General features: G+C 38.6%; 1 protein-coding gene across 1 annotated transcript in view; it reads right to left on the minus strand.

Moving 5' to 3' along the window:
* Window positions 1-8423: 8423 nt before the first annotated feature.
* DSG3 (desmoglein 3) overlaps window positions 8424-18711 on the minus strand; it is a 32312-nt gene continuing 22024 nt past the window's right edge. The window contains exons 12-16 of the mRNA XM_068993652.1: window positions 17470-17721; window positions 14231-14370; window positions 13864-13927; window positions 10640-10887; window positions 8424-9044 (exon numbers count right to left, since the gene is read on the minus strand). Of these exons, the coding sequence (XP_068849753.1) occupies window positions 8424-9044; window positions 10640-10887; window positions 13864-13927; window positions 14231-14370; window positions 17470-17721 (1325 nt within the window). The remainder of the gene's footprint in view (window positions 9045-10639; window positions 10888-13863; window positions 13928-14230; window positions 14371-17469; window positions 17722-18711) is intronic.

The following is an 18711-nucleotide window of genomic DNA, read 5'->3' on the forward strand; positions in this document are numbered from 1 at the left end:
TTGGACCTCTTGTTTTATAAGACAATTGTCTGCTAATTTATGGTAACATATTATTTTAGGTGAACTTCTCTTAATTTCTACTGAAACAGTATCTGAATGAGTCATACCTTTGGAGAGAGAGTCACGCCCATTTTATGCAGAATCAGCTACAATAAAGGTAAGTCAGGCAATAAAGACTTCTTGTGACTAATTCTTCTGTGAGTACAAAAGAAGAGAGTGTATCCTTGTTCTTCTTTCTTAACTTTAGGATTAGAACATTGAAGTAATCAGTAAATTTATGACAAGTCAGGCAGAACAGTACTACAAGAAAACTTAAGAGTTGAACAAAGTAAAATAGTGTGAGAGCTCACATAGTGAGAGAGCTCAAGAGTTGTTTTATGATTCATAAAGTGCCATTGTGAGTTTCTATTGTTTGGACCTTGAAATTTCAGTAATTAGAATCTCAAGTCCATAGAGTTTGATTGACTGTTCTTTATACCTGCGATTTTCCCTTTAGAAGTGTGAATAAGCCACCTAAAACCACACACACACACATAAAAAAAAGAGGAAGATTTTTATTCTAAGATTTTCAGGACTAAAAAGATGATGGGATTTCTAAGGAACGTTTTGCTTACTTTTATTTCTAGAGAGGATGTGTTAGGTCAGTTGGTCAGAATATGAAACCTGAGTCTTGGATTTGCCCTGGGTGGTCCTAATGTACAGGTAGAGGCCCACATATGTGATTTTGCAGGTAAATATCCCTGCAGGAAACACTCCACCTCCTGACCTATGACCTTATGATAATGAAATTTTATTTTGTTTTCTAAGTCAGCAGATATTTAAGTATTTAAGATACATATTTCAAGGAGGAGAACAAAGCATTTTCTGTGATTTATACTTTGCCGTGAATTAATTTATCAAACAATTAAAAACTTGATTAACTAGTTATGATCACATTTTAAAGGAAATAGGAAGTAATTATGAAAACCTTTATTGTTGTATCCGACTCTTTGAACTGCAGCATGCCAGGCTTCCCTGTCCCTCACTATCTCCCATATTATATTCTGGAAATAAGGTAATACAATATGCAAAGGTAAAGACAGTTTAACTTCCTTCTATTTTATGTTGAGTCAACTGGCTTTTGTAAATAAAATTCCTTTTCAACTGGCACCATAAATCCTGTAAAATTGTAAAGTGAGATAATTTTCTTCATACAGTAATTACTATTCTAACATGTCTCCTACTGGAGGTTGGGTCAGTAGCAGCATTCTTTTTATGCTGATTTTCAAGTATAACTGCTTTTTTTTCCACCTAAAGCTACCTGGCTGCCCTGTTCTATTTGGTGAAAATGACATAGTTAGAACTCTTAACAGGAAAAAAAGGCCTCTGTTCTGTCCTTTTAAGGAAGCCCAGCTGAAAAATTCCAGTGATCTGGTGATTCTCATCACTTTGGCTACAAGATCACAATTTGATATGAATGAATTCATCTCTATTTGCTTGTGTATTCAGAGGAATTTCTAGTGCCATGTAGGGTAGACAGGACAGGCTCTGTGGTTAAGGCGAAAGATTAGGGAAAAAGAAATATTGCACTCACAATTTGGAGTCACAAGAAGAGAATTGGCTTAGTTAGTTCCTAACTCTACCTTTGATCAACAGATTACTTTTCAGCCTGTTTGAGCATCTGTAAAACAGGATTTTGGGTCAGATAATCTAGAAGTTTTGAGTTTGTATGGTTTCAGTGGCTTTGGATGTCACCCTCATAACTTTCTGAGTTTATTTTGAAGATTGAAAAAAAATTCTTTTATGTCAGATCTTCATGAGTACTTCTATTAATATGTCCTAAGGGTATTCTGTTGTGTGTGTGTGTGTGTGTGTGTGTGTGTGTGGTACAGGGGATCTATTTCCCTGACTAGTGATCGAACCCAGGCCCCCTGCATTGGGAATGTGGAGTCTTAGCCACTGGACCTAAGTACATTCTTACTACTTCTTGACAGAAACTTCATGAAGTAGGGACTGTTACTGTCTCCATAAGAATAGTCCAGAGATGTGTGAAAAGTTGAAGTAACTTGCCAAAGACACACAACTAGTAAGTGATGAAGCTGGGATTTAAACTCAAGTAGTTTATCTCCAAAACCTGAACTCTTAACCATTAACTTAAACACACAATTGAAAACAAAGCAAAAACGTTTTAAGTTTATCTTTTGTTAGTTATAACAAAGCTTATAATAAGTTTTAACTTATAACTTCCTAATAAGTTTTGATTTTTCAGCACTAGCAGATTTTCTTTGCTTGACAACTCATAGTTTCCTACCAAAATATTCAACATCTCCCGACTTGTTCTTTCAGTGAACACATCCTTCCCTAACCAAGGTTGGCAAAGTGGTAATAGCGTGCATTGGCTTGTTCTGGAAGCCCTGGGAGAGTCTTTGATCCCTAGAATAGAAGGCCTATGTCATCCCAACAGCATATGCCTTTGTTGTTAGTTTGCAATTTGGAAGAATATTCAAAGACCAACACAAAGAGGGCCCACAAAAGTGTGTACAGAAAGAGTGGCTAGTTAGAAAATCAGCTTAGATTTCAGCCACTAGCAGCCATAAATATCTTCTGAGGAAGAATCCATAGCAGTTTATAACAACTGAGAGGAAAGGGAAGATACGGAAAAATATGGTCAAAAGATGTTGGACTAAGGGTTTATTATATATTAAAATTTTTTTACATACAAAAAGTTGTACATAATTAATATATACCACTTGATGAGTTTGAGATAAGTATAAACCCATGAAACCATTATCATAATCTATACCATAAACATGTGTCACCTTCAAAAGTTTCCTCCTACACTCTTTATTACCGTTACTTTGTGCATGTGACAAGAACACTTAACGTAAGACTTACCCTCTTAATAAAATTTAAAGGATACAGTACAGAGTTGTTAAGTATGAGCTTTATGCTACACATTAGTCTGTAGAACTTATTCATCTGGTACAACCGAAACTTTGTACCCATTGACTAATATCTTCATTTCCTATTACACACGTTTTTACTAATCAAAAGTTGTGGGTGTCCACCCTGGATAAGTATAATTAAGATTAGTTTAAAAAAGATAAAAGTGTGGTCAAACAAGGCCTCTTCATTGTGTCTTACTGAAAGAAATTTAAGTGGAAAATCTAGGTGATTATTTCTTTTTAATTATGCATCTAGAGAGCAGATTCCTTGTATGGAGAAACTTTGTGTCTGCAGCACCACTGAGCATTAGTATTTGGTCCATGGGTCTAAGAATGAAAAGACACCGCTTCAGCTCTACCAAGCTACATGGTTACTGGTGGCAAATACATGTGCTGTGGTGCATGTGTATATGTGTGTGTGTGTGTGTGTGTGTGTGTGTGTATGTTTCTCCCAGTAGTTAGGACCATAACAGTCAGTACTAGTGAGCAGGACATGAAAGGCATGACTAAGTTAATCTCAACATTTTGTGTTTAAATACCCAATTTTGGTTTAGTAACAATGCCTCCTTGCAGGAGCAGAAACCATATCATTATGCCATTTACATAAATCCAGGATTACCTGATTCTGTACTGCTTTATAATTAAGAAAGTTCTTTGCAATCCTCTTTTGATTATGAAAGAATATAAATATTTCCTCTACCTTCTACAGAAATGAGGACATACTTATTCAGTATCAATATTTTGCTTTTATCACAATTTGATGCTCTGTTTTTATATAAAATTTATTGTTTGCTAACTTAATAGTGACAAATTCAGCCCATAGAAAACATCAGGGATATTCTGAGGCATAAAATTAAAAATAAGGTGGTCCCATATCCTTCATGGGAATAAAGGTATAAGTAGAATTGGCTTTAAGTAGTAAATATTTGCTGTAGTTGTTTAAAATGTGTTGTTTCCCACAAATCATGGAAACACTGAGGTGGAAGGACTCATTTAAAGTTATTATTTTAAAAAAACAAAAACCAAGTTCACAGATACAGAGCAAGACTGGTGATTGCCAGAAGTGAAGTGGCTGGGAGATGGGCAAAATGGGTGGAAGCAAAAGGTACAAACTTCTAGCTATAAAATAAATAACTTCTGGGGATGTAAGGTACAGCAGGGTCATATAGTTAGCAGTATTGAACTGCATATTTAAAAGTTGCTAAGAGTAAACCTTAAAAGTCCTTATCACAGAAAAAAGATTTTTTTGTATGGTGAAGGATATTAACTAGACTTATTATAATAATTTTGCAATATACATAAATATCAAGTAAAAAGTTTAACATATAAAAGTATTTTTATATCGAGATGCATGTCAAATTACCTCTTCTGTTAAAATGTGTTATCAAAGTAATTTTTAAGGAGTTTATTGGGAAAGAGGTTCCATGACCTCCAGGTAGCTTGTTTCTGTTATTAAATGTGGAGGAAAGCTGCTTACTGTGACCTGAAAAATAAACTCACATAGCTGTCAAAATAGTGGCAAATCAAGTACGTGCATTCTTTCATCTGTGCCTACCTTTTTATTTCTCTACCTGTATCTTTCAGTCATAGTATATATGTGCCAACATTGTACTGCTTCTTTAATCTTTAGAATCATATTTGGATTTATGATCTTTTTATTTTATAATTTTTATTGTTTTCTTTCCAATTTTTCATGTTCTACTTAAAGTCTTAGATCTTAAAATAAACAGGTTATTCTGACAAACTAATAAGTATTAATATTGCTGAATGATACAGGTCAACTTTTACATTTGTGTCACTTATTCTATGATCTTAAGGAAGTTACTTTGATTTTCTGAGTTTCTGTTTTTGTGGCTGTAATCTCAAAGTTACCATAAGAGATAAACTAGAATATAACGCTCTTGGCTGTCTGGTAGACCTCAAAAGTGTCACTCTTCCTTTTTTGGTAACTGTATCCTTTTACACTTTAGACCATCATTATGTTGAGTTTTAACTATACCTGCATTGTGCTTAGATTTTTTTGTTTGTTTTGCATTTGTTTAAAAAAATAAAAAAAGGCAATGTATAAAAGAAAAAGAAAGCAAAGACACCAACCTGTGGAATGGCCTGTGTCTTGTCTTGGAGGGGATCATGGTGAACTCTGGAGCAGGCAAAGCAGAAGGAATCTCAGTATTCTTTGTGGAAGATGTGTTGTTTCTGGCACCTGGAATTTAAATGATTACCTTTTTTTCTCATCAAATATCCCCCTTATGTAAAAAAAAGATCTCAAGACTATGTTGTTGAGCAAGCGCTAAATCATGTGATCTCTGATTCACAATTACTCTTATAGACTCAGTAAAGGAGTTGAGAAAATACTGGATTGCCAATAACAGGAAGGAAAGATCCTTAACTTTTAATTGCTAGTTGTTTCTTAATCACCAGTTACATTGAAGCTAGTCAGTTGAATGTATTCATTTACACCTTACTTGACTTTTGAAAATTAGATAGGAGAAACTGATCTTGCTGTTTTTACTCCTTCACCTTCCTATGGATAAGAGAAACTGGTGATGTTTTTGGAATTTACCTGCAGGGTTTTGTTTTCCTGGGGTTGATCTAGGACATCTGAGTTAAGCCATCCACTTTTCTTCACTCCACATTCACTCGAATCCAGTTTCTGCTCACCTCACCCCAGGTCCAAGTTGAATTGTCTGTATTTTAAAATGAGGAGGGTCAGCGAAACCAAGATGTGAGGCTCTGAAGGGACTTGTTTTGTGGTATCCCTTTAAAGGAAGACATAAAAATTACAGACATTTGTTGTTGTTGTTCAGTTACTAAGTTGTTTCTGACTCTTTTGTGACCCCGTGGACTGTAGCCCGCCAGGCTCCTCTGTCCATGGGATTTTCCAGGTGAGAATACTGGAGTGGGTTGCCATTTCCTTTTCCAGGGGATCTTCCTAACCTGGGGATCAAACCTGTGTCTCCTACTTGGCAGGCAGATTCTTTACCACTGAGCCACCTCAGACATTTACTGGCAGACGGACTCACTGCAGGGGCTAATGGCTGTCACCAATGTCATGGTACGTTTTTGTCATCATGTTAGGCTAGAAACCTTACCTTCTCCTTCTCCACCTTTTCTCTCTTGAGTCTTCATAGGGTGTCAACATTTTTGCCTGAGAGACCATTCCAAATTACCCAATAGATCATAAATGAGTTAAATCATCCAGTTAATAAAAATCTGCCCTGACCTCATCCAACATCTATTTCCACCTGAAGAAGAGATCCCAAGTCCACGTGTACTTCCTGTTGGGGAGGATTCAGAAAAAGTGTCAGCTTTAAAAAAAAAAAAGGAAAAATACTGATAAAAATACACATGCAATCACTTTCTTACATCATATTTCTTAATAGTTATTAACTGCAGAGAATAGTTCAATTTTTGCTAAATGGTTAAGGAAGTACTCATAAATTTGTTGCCAAACAGTTTTATTATAACAATGTTACCACTCTATAAGTTTTAATATATACTGTTTACAATTTATAATACATCAAGTAAAAAGATAGTTTTTAAAGAGTTTTTCTGCTTAAAACATTTTTTATTTTTAGTGAAAAAATACAGATACATTTTTGCTTTGAATTTAATTTTACATGGCAGATTAAAATTATAGGTCCTCTTAGATAAGAGTGATCTACTTTTGTTTCAAAACTCCCCTGATTTCACTTTCCCCCTTACTTGACTTTACTACTGTGGCATAGTTTTCTCTGTAGTTTGGCAGTGCAGCAAAATCCCCATTTCATGATTCGGATTTTAAGAGGAAATATTAGAATACCTTGAGGATCCTGAAAACACTTCTGAACTTGGAACAAGGGTTGTTCTGATTATTAGTTTAATTCTCACGCATAAACAGAGTCACAGGTCAGCTCTGTGGGTTCTAGACCCCAGAGCAAGCTTCTGTTGAGAATAGGTCCCGGAGGTAACAGCAAGGCGACTTCCTCAGGACCTGCAAGGCTGCTCCAAAGGGTCTAGTTCCTCTCACCTCAAGGTGGCACCCTGCAGACCTTGTTGCTACAGCAACCTTGTCTTGGAAGAAGTGATTGCCTGTGCTTCTTGGGCTTTCTGGTAGTCATGACACCAGGGAGAGGGAAGAATGCTAGATGTAAGGATATTTTAGGGGGTCTCCTCCCCACCGGGAATCCTCAGGACTGCACCCTTCTGGGTTAAAACACAAACACTTTATACTTTGCCTTTCATCCGAAAACAAATATAGATTTGAATATGGCAAAAACCAGAAAAGAATATTTTATATACAATTAGAGAAAATAGAGCCAAATAATGACCTTGTAAAGACTCAGCTAAGACAATAATGTTAATTAATAAGAGGTAGGATGCTCTCTATGGGCTAAAGGATGAGGACCTTGAATGATCAGAAATGACTTGAAGAACTACATTGTCATCAGGGTAACACATGTGAAATGACATATTCTAAGCCGTCACTAACCTAACATGGTTATACGCAAGGATTAAATTGTGGTAGCAGCTCCATTTAAAAGGACTGAGGCTTAATAAAATTAAGTTACTCATAATCTCTTTCTATATCCCTTTTTGACCTGAAACACGGCATATAATACTCATTCACAAATTTCATTATGTGTTACTGTAGTCAGAGGCCTCTTTTGTTTGTGAGAAAAGCCATATTTTGTATTCCTAGGAAGTCTGTAGACATTGTTAACATGATAAATATCACTACATGTCATATGTAAGTTACATCTACCTACTAACATTTAAAAAATAAAGAGTAATTTTCGAAGACTATTAACACAGGATTGCTATTATTGAGAAGTGTAGGGAGGGGCTTAATGTAAAATATTTTCTTTAGGTAGATCCTTTCAAGGTGATTTAAAAAAACACAAAAATATTTACACCGTACTGAGCTTTCCTAAATTTCCTATGATACTTCTATTTCAAAACTGTCTTACTGTGAGAGTATGAGGAATATAGATGCAGCAAGTTTAATGTGTAAACCAATACCCTTAGCATGAGCAAAAGATGTCCCTAGGGTCTCCCAACACCAAGAAGATGGAAGAAGTTCAAATGCAATTATTTTCTTTTCCCCAAGCAGCTCAAAATGCTTTAGCGAAGACTTTATGATTCTTACATCATTACTAATGATGTAAGCAAAGGTGAAAAATTCAAGAACTGGGGGTCTTGACTCCAAGTCCTTAATCCATTAAAACACACTGCATTTTTTCCTAAAAATTATTAGGAAAATTTCCCACTGAATATGATCTTAAGATATTTCAGAAAACATTTAAGATCTGCTAGGACTTGAATTTGAGAAGTAAGAGTGACCACACATCCAGTGTGGGGATATAAACTAGACAATTTAGACTGTAATCATGACCAGTTTATGAAAGAGTAGCAAATAAGTGCCAAATCAGACCAATACTGTGAGATTTGCTGTGCTATTTTGAATAATTTGGTTCAAGTATCCGTATTTGGCCAGTATGTAATTCCAGTTCACTCTGCTTATATCAGACGGGAAGAAGGATCTTCTGTAAAGATCTTACTGCCTGATCCTCGTAGCTCTGTAGGACCATGTAGGTTGCTAGTAATACTAGGAATCGGACAAATCACTCTTTCTGTCACTATCACATTTTGCGTGAGAAGTGGATCAAAAACGGCAGCGGGAGGTTGCACAAGGGAACCAGAAGAAGCCGAGTAAGTCTCCGTTACCAGATAGCTACCATGCTGCAAAGGGTCAGCGATGGAAACGGCGGGCTGGAGGACAGAGCTGGAAGCAGACAGTGCAGATGCCCCCTGGCTGCCTGACAAAGTCTGGTGCCTAACAGACTCTGACTGCTGGACTTGTACATGTTGGTCACTGGCGTCAACCCTAGAACTGCTGTCTTTGGTAGGCGACTGAGAGTTTTTGGTTTCTTCATCCATCCCGAGGCTTATCTCGGCCAGCTTTTTAAATTTGGGGCCGAGGGAGTCCAAGAAGCTCTCGTCAAAATCGTCGGCAATAAAACTGCAACAACCCAGGGAGCCGATGGGAGAACTGGGGGCCTCGATTCCTTCATTATCATAGATCAGCAAGCAGTCATTTGCTTCCTGGCCGTCGTCTTCATCTGCACAGGCAAATGCTTTCTAAAGGTGGAGACAAGAGGAGAAAATGAACTGTAAGAGACACTCAGGGGAAGGATGTAATACCTTTCGTAGAACTCAACGTTTGATCGTGACTGTGTGATTGAGGTAATCCATCGAAGTCATGTATGGATGTGAGAGTTGGACCATGAGGAAGTCTGAATGCCAAAGAATTGATGCTTTTGAATTGCAGTGCTGGAGAAGACTCTTGAGAGTCCCTTGCACAGCAAGAAGATCAAACCAGTCAATTCTAAAGGAAATCAACCCTGGATTATTCACTGGAAGGGCTGATTCTGAAGCTGAAGCTCTTTGGCCACATGATGCAAAGAACCAACTCACTGGAAAAAACCCTGATCCTGGGAAAGATTGAGGGCAGGAGAAGGGGGCGACAGACGATGAGATGGTTGGATGGCATCACTGACTCAATGGACATGAGTTTGAGCAAAATCAGGGAGAGAGTGATGGACAGGGAAGCCTGGCGTGCTGCAATTCGTGGGGTCCCAAAGAGTAGGATACGACTCATCGATTGAACAGCAACAACGATAGAAGTAAGGTCATACTCCATATCAGCAATCTTGTTACAGAAGTTATCTGTGTTTGGAGAATGATGAAATTGATATTTCTTCAAACTTGAGTCTGTTGTAGGCTCATATTTGAACTCTTGAGTTTTAAGATTTGCACTGACATGGACTTAGCCAAACAGAGCAAGTGTGCGGAGCCTGGAGGTTATTTGCTGGGCCATCTGTGAAGATCCCTGTGTGTGCTTGGGTTACTGCAGGTCATTGTGTGGGGCAGGGTGCAGGCTTCCTCACCATCTGAGGCAGCTCTCACCAGCCTGGGGCCTTGGCCAAGACACTGTAACCCTTGTGAGAGTTTGACCCCTAACTGGGAGTCTGATCCTTTCTGTCAGTCTGTCCTCAAACACTGTGTCAGCCTTCATCTGCTTGGCCACCAGGCCAAATGCCATCACTTACAGCTCTGATAGCAAAGGTGTAGGTGAGATCCATTCTAGTGATGCACCAACCAGGAGGCAAGCTACCCGCTTCCCAGCGTCCTCTCTGTCCTTACACCCCTGTCCCTTTGTAGAGTCTCTGCTTCCTGACACTTTGCCTCCTCTTGGACCGCATCCCTTGTTTCCCTTTTTATGTTTGGGTCATTAATGTTTCTTCAGCACTTTTGGACATGGACTCTTTGACAATGTGAAGAATACTATAACCCTCTCGAAAAAATGTATGCCGATGTATTCTGACATACTTTATGGTACAGGAAATGAGAAATAACTGCTTTGTATGTCTAAAGAGGATGCTGCTGATCTGAAAAGCAAAGGGTTTTGTTTTTTGCTGTTATCTCAGTGGGAGGAATGAGGTGCCATGTTCTCTCATTTTGTGTCTACCCATCCCTTCTTTCTTTTGAACAGTAGCCGGATTTTGGCAGCCACCTTATGTTATCCTTGTTATTTTTAACAAGGAGCCTTTACCTCTTTTTTCTTGTCTTAAAAAGCTGCAAAAGAACCGAAGTGCAAAACCGAAGTTCAGTCAAGTAGAAAGCTCTCTAATGTAAACAAGACAACAAAGCCACAGAGTTTTCCATCAGATTACCTGAGAAAAGTAGGAGTCCAGGAATTTCATGTTTATCGCCCCTTCCCCAAAGTCCTTGTTGGTTCCTCCCGTGGAATGCCTTGTTCTCATCGTCCCAGACTGCCCCATGGAAAAGTTGCTCAGACCAGCGGTTGCTCCAAACCCTGCAGCACCCCCAGATCCTGCAGCTGCTCCAAGCCTGGTGGTCAGTTCCATTCCTGAAGCTCCTTCTACCACTGTCCCTCCAGCATATGTATTTGTACAGACTTCTAAAAACAGGGGAGAAAGTGCTGTAACATCTCATGCTGTGATTTGTTTTGTTTTGTTTTTTACTGATCTTTGATATCCAAGAGCACCTGCCAAGTAAAGCCAGCATGTGAGAGAAAATAAATTTTATGACTCAAGGTGAGAAGAACACCCCACAGTCTGTAATGTGAGAGTAACAGAGGAGGTGAGGGAGTAACAGAGGGTATTGTTTTCAGAGAGGTATTGTTTCTGAAAACATCTCAATTAAAAAAATAAAAAAGATTTTCAGTGACAACAGCCAGAAATGGAAAAATATAAATGAAATATTCAGCGCACAGCCATGGAAGGCTTCTAATGTGATGCTTGTTTTCAGGGAAAAAGAAGTTGTAATTTAGCTGTCATATTGGCTCAATATGGAAACCAAAGAGCAAACATACATAATGTAATCATGCAAATTAGCCAATGCTAATTAGGTGTCTTAGTGCCTGATGAAAATTTAATGAGCTGTGCCTATTCTGCCTGTTACCTTTACACTGCATTTTCATGGATAGCTGTTTTTCCTAGAGAATTCAAAATATTGTTTTTGTGATGTAATGGGAGAAGCAAATAAGGATTAAGGTAGCTGATAAAGACAGATAGTTACATTTTGGGGGCCATCTTATGTAGATTTTTCAGGCTGGACATTTAAAAACAATCTATTGCTAAGCATGGAATTAAGAACAATTTGAATATTAGGCATTAGATCTTATTGTTCTATAGGCTTCCCAGGTAGTGCTAGTGATAAAGAATGTGCCTGCCAATGGAGGAGACATAGGGGATTTGGGTTCGACTGAAGCAACTACCGCACAATTGCACTCATCTCACATACTAGTAAAGTAATGCTCAAAATTCTCCAAGCCAGGCTGCAACAATATGTGAACCGTGAACTCCCTGATGTTCAAGCTGGTTTTAGAAAAGGCAGAGGAACCAGAGATCAAATTGCCAACATCCGCTGGGTCATGGAAAAAGCAAGAGTTCCAGAAAAACATCTATTTCTGCTTTCTTGACTATGCCAAAGCCTTTGACTGTGTGGATCACAATAAACTGTGGAAAATTCTGAGAGAGGTGGGAATACCAGACCACCTGACTTGCCTCTTGAGAAATCTGTATGCAGGTCAGGAAGCAACAGTTAGAACTGGACATGGAACAACAGACTGGTTCCAAACAGGAAAAGGGGTGCATCAAGGCTGTATATTGTCACCCTGCTCATTTAACTTATATGCAGAGTACATCATGAGAAATGCTGGACTGGAAGAAACACAAGCTGGAATCAAGATTGCCGGGAGAAATATCAATAACCTCAGATATGCAGATGACACCAGCCTTATGGCAGAAAGTGAAGAGAAGCTAAAAAGCCTCTTGATGAAAGTGAAAGAGGAGAGTGAAAAAGTTGGCTTAAAGCTCAACATTCAGAAAACAAAGATCATGGCATCTGGTCCTGTCTCTTCATGGGAAATAGATGGGGAAACAGTGGAAACAATGTTGGACTTTATTTTTTTGGGCTCCAAAATCACTGCAGATGGTGACTGCAGCCATGAAATTAAAAGACGCTTACTCCTTGGAAGGAAAGTTATGACCAACCTAGATAGTATATTCAAAAGCAGAGACATTACTTTGCCGACTAAGGTCCATCTAGTCAAGGCTATGGTTTTTCCTGTGGTCATGTATGGATGTGAGAGTTGGACTGTGAAGAAGGCTGAGTACCGAAGAATTGATGCTTTTGAACTGTGGTGTTGGAGAAGACTCTTGAGAGTCCCTTGGACTGCAAGGAGATCCAACCAGTCCATTCTGAAGGAGATCAGCCCTGGGATTTCTTTGGAAGGAATGATGCTAAAGCTGAAGCTCCAGTACTTTGGCCACCTCATGAGAAGAGTTGACTCATTGGAAAAGATTCTGATGCTGGGAGGGATTGGGGGCGGGAGGAGAAGGGAACGACCCAGGATGAGATGGCTGGATGGCATCACTGACTCGATGGACGTGAGTCTGAGTGAACTCCGGGAGTTGGTGATGGGCAGGGAGGCCTGGCATGCTGTAATTCATGGGGTCGCAAAGTGTCGGACACGACTGAGCCACTGAACTGAACTGAACTGAACTGAAGCAACTTAGCATGCTTCTTGTTCTAGTTTACACCTTATTGTGATACTGAGATAAGATGAATGAAATAGTCGTTTGGTAAACTAAAGAAATAAATAATTTCACCTATATGACAACACGAGTGATCCTTGTCCCATTACGATTAAATATTGTTGTTGTTTAGTTGCTCAGTCGTGTCCAATTCGTGATCCCATGGACTGTAGCCCACCAGGCTCCTCTGTCCATAGGATTTTCCAGGTAAGAATACTGAGTGGGTTGCCATTTCCTGCTCCAAGGGATCTTCCTGACCCAGGGATCGAACTCCCATCTCCTGCATTGGCAAGCAGATTCTTTACCACTGAGCCACCAGGGAAACCCATGATTAAATACAAGAAGTGGTTATTGAATTGAAATCAGGTTCCTGTTCTGGGGAAGAGAGAAGGGCAACAAGATCTGGGATGGGCACACACAGCACTTTAACTGCAAATATCACCAGTGTTAACAGGCAGAGTTGGATGGTGGGTACATAGTGTGTTTTATATTCTCCTTTACATTTTTCTGTATATGTAAAATCCTTAACTTTTTAAAAAATTAGTAATCAACTATCAGAGAGCTATACTTCAGTTTACTGAAGTTTGGAGAAATATAACAAATCTGCTAGTAAAAATGGTGATATCAGTAGACAAATGAACTTATTGAAGTCAGAACTAGGTCACAAAATAGACTGCTATACTAAGAGTAAACCGATTCATTGAAACCCTGTTTCAGTGGTAATATCTCAGTATGTGCACAAATTATTAAGGAGAGAATTTAGAACATTTCTTAGTTTTTAATATTTCTTATTTAACCCATTGTTCCTTTCAGAAATAAATTTGATGTTGACTTACCAGAATTTTCCATGAAATCAACTCCATTGGCAGTTATAGGTGGCACACAGATATTTGTGATTTCCTACAAACAATATGCAAAAAATATATTTAAAAATTAACCAGATTTCACCAATATAAGTGAAATACACTCCCTTTTAAATGGAGACATTACAAGAATTCCAAATTCTTGCAGGAGTAACCATTTTTATGATGTGACATCTGAAGAGCTAAGGTCCTAAAAGGCTCCGTTCATTTCAGCACTTGATGGTCCTTGATGGTCAGGAGTCTTATTTTTTATACCCCATTACCCCCTTTTCTATGTAGCATGTAAATTGAATTTTGCTCTGTATGAGTGAAGTAAATGTTTTATAAAGTGGATCTTCACCTTGTCTTCAGGTTGGGCTCCTTCGATTCCCCACGGGTGAATTGTTCCTTCTGAACCATCCGGCACTGGGACAAATCCACCGGTCACTCCCCCAATAGGACCTGCCCCACAGTCACAGGTCAGCAGCAGGAGGAGAGCCACTAGTATGAAGGAAAACAAAATATCAGAACATTTGAGTCACTTGGAAATGACTTGACAGGGCGATTGTTGGAAACATTACAGAGAAATACAGTATCTTTAATGCTTATGGAAAATCCAATAGAAAGCGAGATTAATTTCCACAAGGTAAAATTTTATAAACTAAGCATACTAAAATTTCACAAAATTATGAAACTGAAGGAGACAGATCATTCTTGTGACCTATATATTTTCTTAAAAGAGGCACTGTTTGATGAATGATAAAAGTGGTCATTCATTTCCTCAATTATTTTCTATATTTTTATCGCTTTTATTTGTACATATTGAAGCTCAGTATACGATGTGGGGTGAATACACACCTGAATAGTCAAGATTTTAGGTGGGCATTATAATGATATGGTAATCTGGTCTCTAAACATCTCTTTATAGAACAGCCATTAACCTACAAACTCCCCCTGCAACTGATAATCTAATATCATTACACTCTTAATGGTGACTTAGGAATCCTTAGCTTGGAGGGGCCTTCCTGCCTGGGTAGTTATCATTCTCTCTGTGCAGATAGGTCACATCTTGGCAATAAAGATTAGCATCATTCTCAGGCTAATAGGCCAAGAAAGAAATGAAACACTTCCCAGGCTGGGAGGTTGATGACCCCACTTCCACCTCTGCCCTGCTTGCTGGATGTTTGTGTCCGACTGAGTTTGTGTCTGATTCTTGTGATCCCATGGACTGTAGCCTGCTAGGCTCCTCTGTCCATGGGATTCTCCAGGCGAGTATACTGGAGTGGTTTGCCATTTCCTTCTCTAGAGGATCTTCCCGACCCAAGAATCTAACCTGGGTCTCCTGCATTGCAGGCAGATTCTTTAGTGACTGAGCTATGAGGGAAGTCCTGCCCTGCAGAAGGAAGACACTAAATCCTAGTCTGAATTCTTTCACTTACTGGCAGCTTAGTGAGGGGTTTAAGAGTATATAGTCTCTGGAGTCAGTCTTCTAGGGTTTGAATTTTGGCTTCACCATTCACCAGCTGGACAAATTACATCATCTTTTCTTGCCTTCATTAACTATCCCAAGAATGGGAGGATATATAGTGTCATAGATTGTTGTGAGGATTATGAGTTAATGAAGATAAAGGATGGTATTGAGTGCCATGAGGACTCCCCAGTATTGTTTGAATGAGATACATCAGTTATACAAATTAGGTCAGTTACATATATATATATGTATATATGTGTATATATATATATGTATATATGTATATATGTAAATATATGATGAAAAAATTAGCCCAAGTATATAAAATAAAATAAGTTGACAAAGCACATTTTCTCAGAATTTAACATAATGTTCATATAAATGATACCTTTAAAGGCTTTCTTTATTGCCATCCTCAATTCTATGACTTAATTAAATGTATGGGAAGGGTTGAATATTTTAAGTGGGCAAATTCGTTTTGAAAAGTGATGAATATATATATGTATGGTCAGTATTTTTAGATGAGTATAACAGTCTTTTAGAAGTCTTGTTGATCATTGTATGTACAATATGTATTCCATTTTTATATACACATCCAGAGAAAGTTTTTCAAAGTGTTGACTGTGTTTCCACAGAAACATGTGTATGTTCTATCCAGAAAATTCAAGATATGATCTTTTGCAAATGGTAGGATCACATGAAGCAAATATGACTGTGAGAATATCACAGTATATTTCCTCTGACTGCCATCCTGAGCTACAATCTCAAATGCATAGTAGCCTAGAGGATATATCTGTACCTCAAAACTCAACATTTCAAAATCAGATTTATGGTTGCCACCCTACTTATCTGCACTTCGTCTGATATTTTCAATTTCATTTAATGGTTTCAGTAGCAACTGAATTCAGTGGTTCATCTGGACTTCTCATCCATTCACTCTATCCATTAGTCTCCAGATCTTCTCCATTTACTCCAACTGTGCCTCGCATACATATTCATTCCTTTCCAGTCTCATGCCATGGCTCAAAACCTGGCCTCCATCATCCCATGTGAGCTATAATATTACAATAACCCCCTAACTGTTCTTCCCTTTTTAATTTGCAGTACACACTGCTGTCAGTGTTATCTTTCTAAAATACAAATAAAATCATGTTGGTCTTTTATTCAGATATTCTCAGCAACTCTCCCTCTCGGAATGGAACTTGTCTTATATCCCTGGGTATGGTCCAGTGTCTCCTAGTTTATAGCCTATGGGAACTTGAATAGAATTTGTTGTATCCTACTATTGTGTGAAAATTGTATGAATCTTAATTATGTTGAATTGGTTCCTAGTGCTTTTCAGGTCTACTCTATCCTATATTTCTGTACATTTTGTTAGTTTTTGAGAGTTTGATATTGCAACTCTAAAAATCATTTACCTACTTAAAAAATAATTGTCATATGTAGTGGAACTATAACAGAAACATATGTATCTAAATACAAATAACTTTGTCTTCTCCAACTCTCTCCTGTAAATGTGTTATCATACTTTCATAATTTAAAAACATAAAAAAGAAAGAGAAAAATTACATGTATGTAAATTCCCTTAATGTGTTCAGTAAACTTCATCATATTAAGTTTGAGCCTTAAAGGAGTGTATTTTCAGGTGAAAAGCTGTTTTGAGGAAATTCTGGATTAAGCAACAACTTCTCAAAGTGCGATATATTTATATGCATTGTTAAGCTCAAAGCTTATGCTATCTTAGAATTTTTCCTAAACTTTTTTGGTCAGGACTCTATTGTATTTTAGAATTTCATGAGACTTGTAGAGGGAAAACACATTTTAGAAAGTGCTGCGATCTTGGATAAAGTCATTATTTTGACCCTGAACACTACAGGCAGTGTGTAGACTGTCTGTGCTTTCTTTGATTCTCTGGTGCTGGTTTCTATATGTCCAACATACACGACTTGCTCTGCTGTATTATAAATATACATTGTTGGCAAGTCACGTGTTAACTTTAAGCATTTCCGGTTCTTCCTGAAAATGTCCGCGCACCCCCCGCCCCCACCTCACCCTGTGAGCTCTGCCTCTAAAACAACTGCAGAGATGCTTTATCCATGCACATGCTACCATCCCCGTGGCATACTCACACAGCAGCAGCAAAAGGCCGAGGAATAGCAGGCCGATGGCAGCAGCCCCCATCCCAGACCCCTCTCTAATAGTATCAGGGCTGCTGGTCGGAGACGCACTTCGACAGATGTCCCTGTAGTCACACTGGCAGACTTCCAGGGTCAAGCTCTCTGGTGTCTCGCACCGCCTCCCCTCACCGTCTGTGACCACGACGGAGATTCTGTACACTCCGGGAGAGACTGGCTGTGGGGCTGTGAGGAGTGCGGACGTAGCTGTAGGGGAACCGTCAAACACATCAGCGGTAGGACAAGGTGACTCTGGCTCTTAAAACTACTTCTTGTTTTGGATGAATAGGGCCACAATTGACACATCACTGTTACAAATAGTAGGGTGAGACTGGAGCAGTTATGAGGGCTGTTGGGGTTCAGTTGGGTATACATTATTTCAGAAAAGAGCAAGCGATTCATTTACAAAGGACTTGAAGTGGCCCGATGGTCACTTTTGTTGTTTTTCAGTCGCTAAGTCATGTCCAGCTCCTTTGCAACAGAGAAGCCTGGCGGCCTACAGTTCATAGCATTTCCCAAGCAAGAGTACTGGAGTAGGTTACCATTTACTTCTCCAGGGGATCTTCCCGACCCAGGGATTGAACCTGTGTCTTCTGCTTGGCAGGCAGGTTCTTTACCACTGAGCCATCTGGGAAGCCCTGCTGGTCACTATGAAATCTAAAAAGAGAGAAGATTCTTATTATGTCTAATGGCTTTTTCTATGAGATTCCTGGAAAACATAGGAAATGTGAAATTAGCATGATAAAAGTTAGGAGGAAAGTAAGGATGGATTAACTCTTGCCCATTGGCTTATGAGTCTGAGAATTTCAGCCTACCATGCTTTCAAGATTCCTGACTAGTTACAGACTAGGGGCAACCTTGAGCAGGCTGACCCCTCCAGTATTTCATGTCTGCTGACAGCCTGCCCAGTTAGGAAAAGTTAATGTATTTAGAAATCTAAACAGCTCAGCAGTAAAATAGGTGCCTGACTGTAATCTTTTCATTATTTATTTATTTTGGTCTACTGAGGAGATACAGATAAAAAATTGAAAATATAAAAATAAGCAATAATTAGAGTCCACATGAGAAAAACAGAAAATTTTAAATAGTGCTAATATCTTATACTGTTCCTTTTCTGAAGACAGAGGAAATTCATGAGGATAGGACATCATCTTCATTGCAAAGAATTTTTAAAATTACTCTTGGAAAGGACCTGCT

Source organism: Capricornis sumatraensis, chromosome 21 (assembly GCF_032405125.1).
Source record: "Capricornis sumatraensis isolate serow.1 chromosome 21, serow.2, whole genome shotgun sequence".
NCBI lineage: Eukaryota > Metazoa > Chordata > Mammalia > Artiodactyla > Bovidae > Capricornis > Capricornis sumatraensis.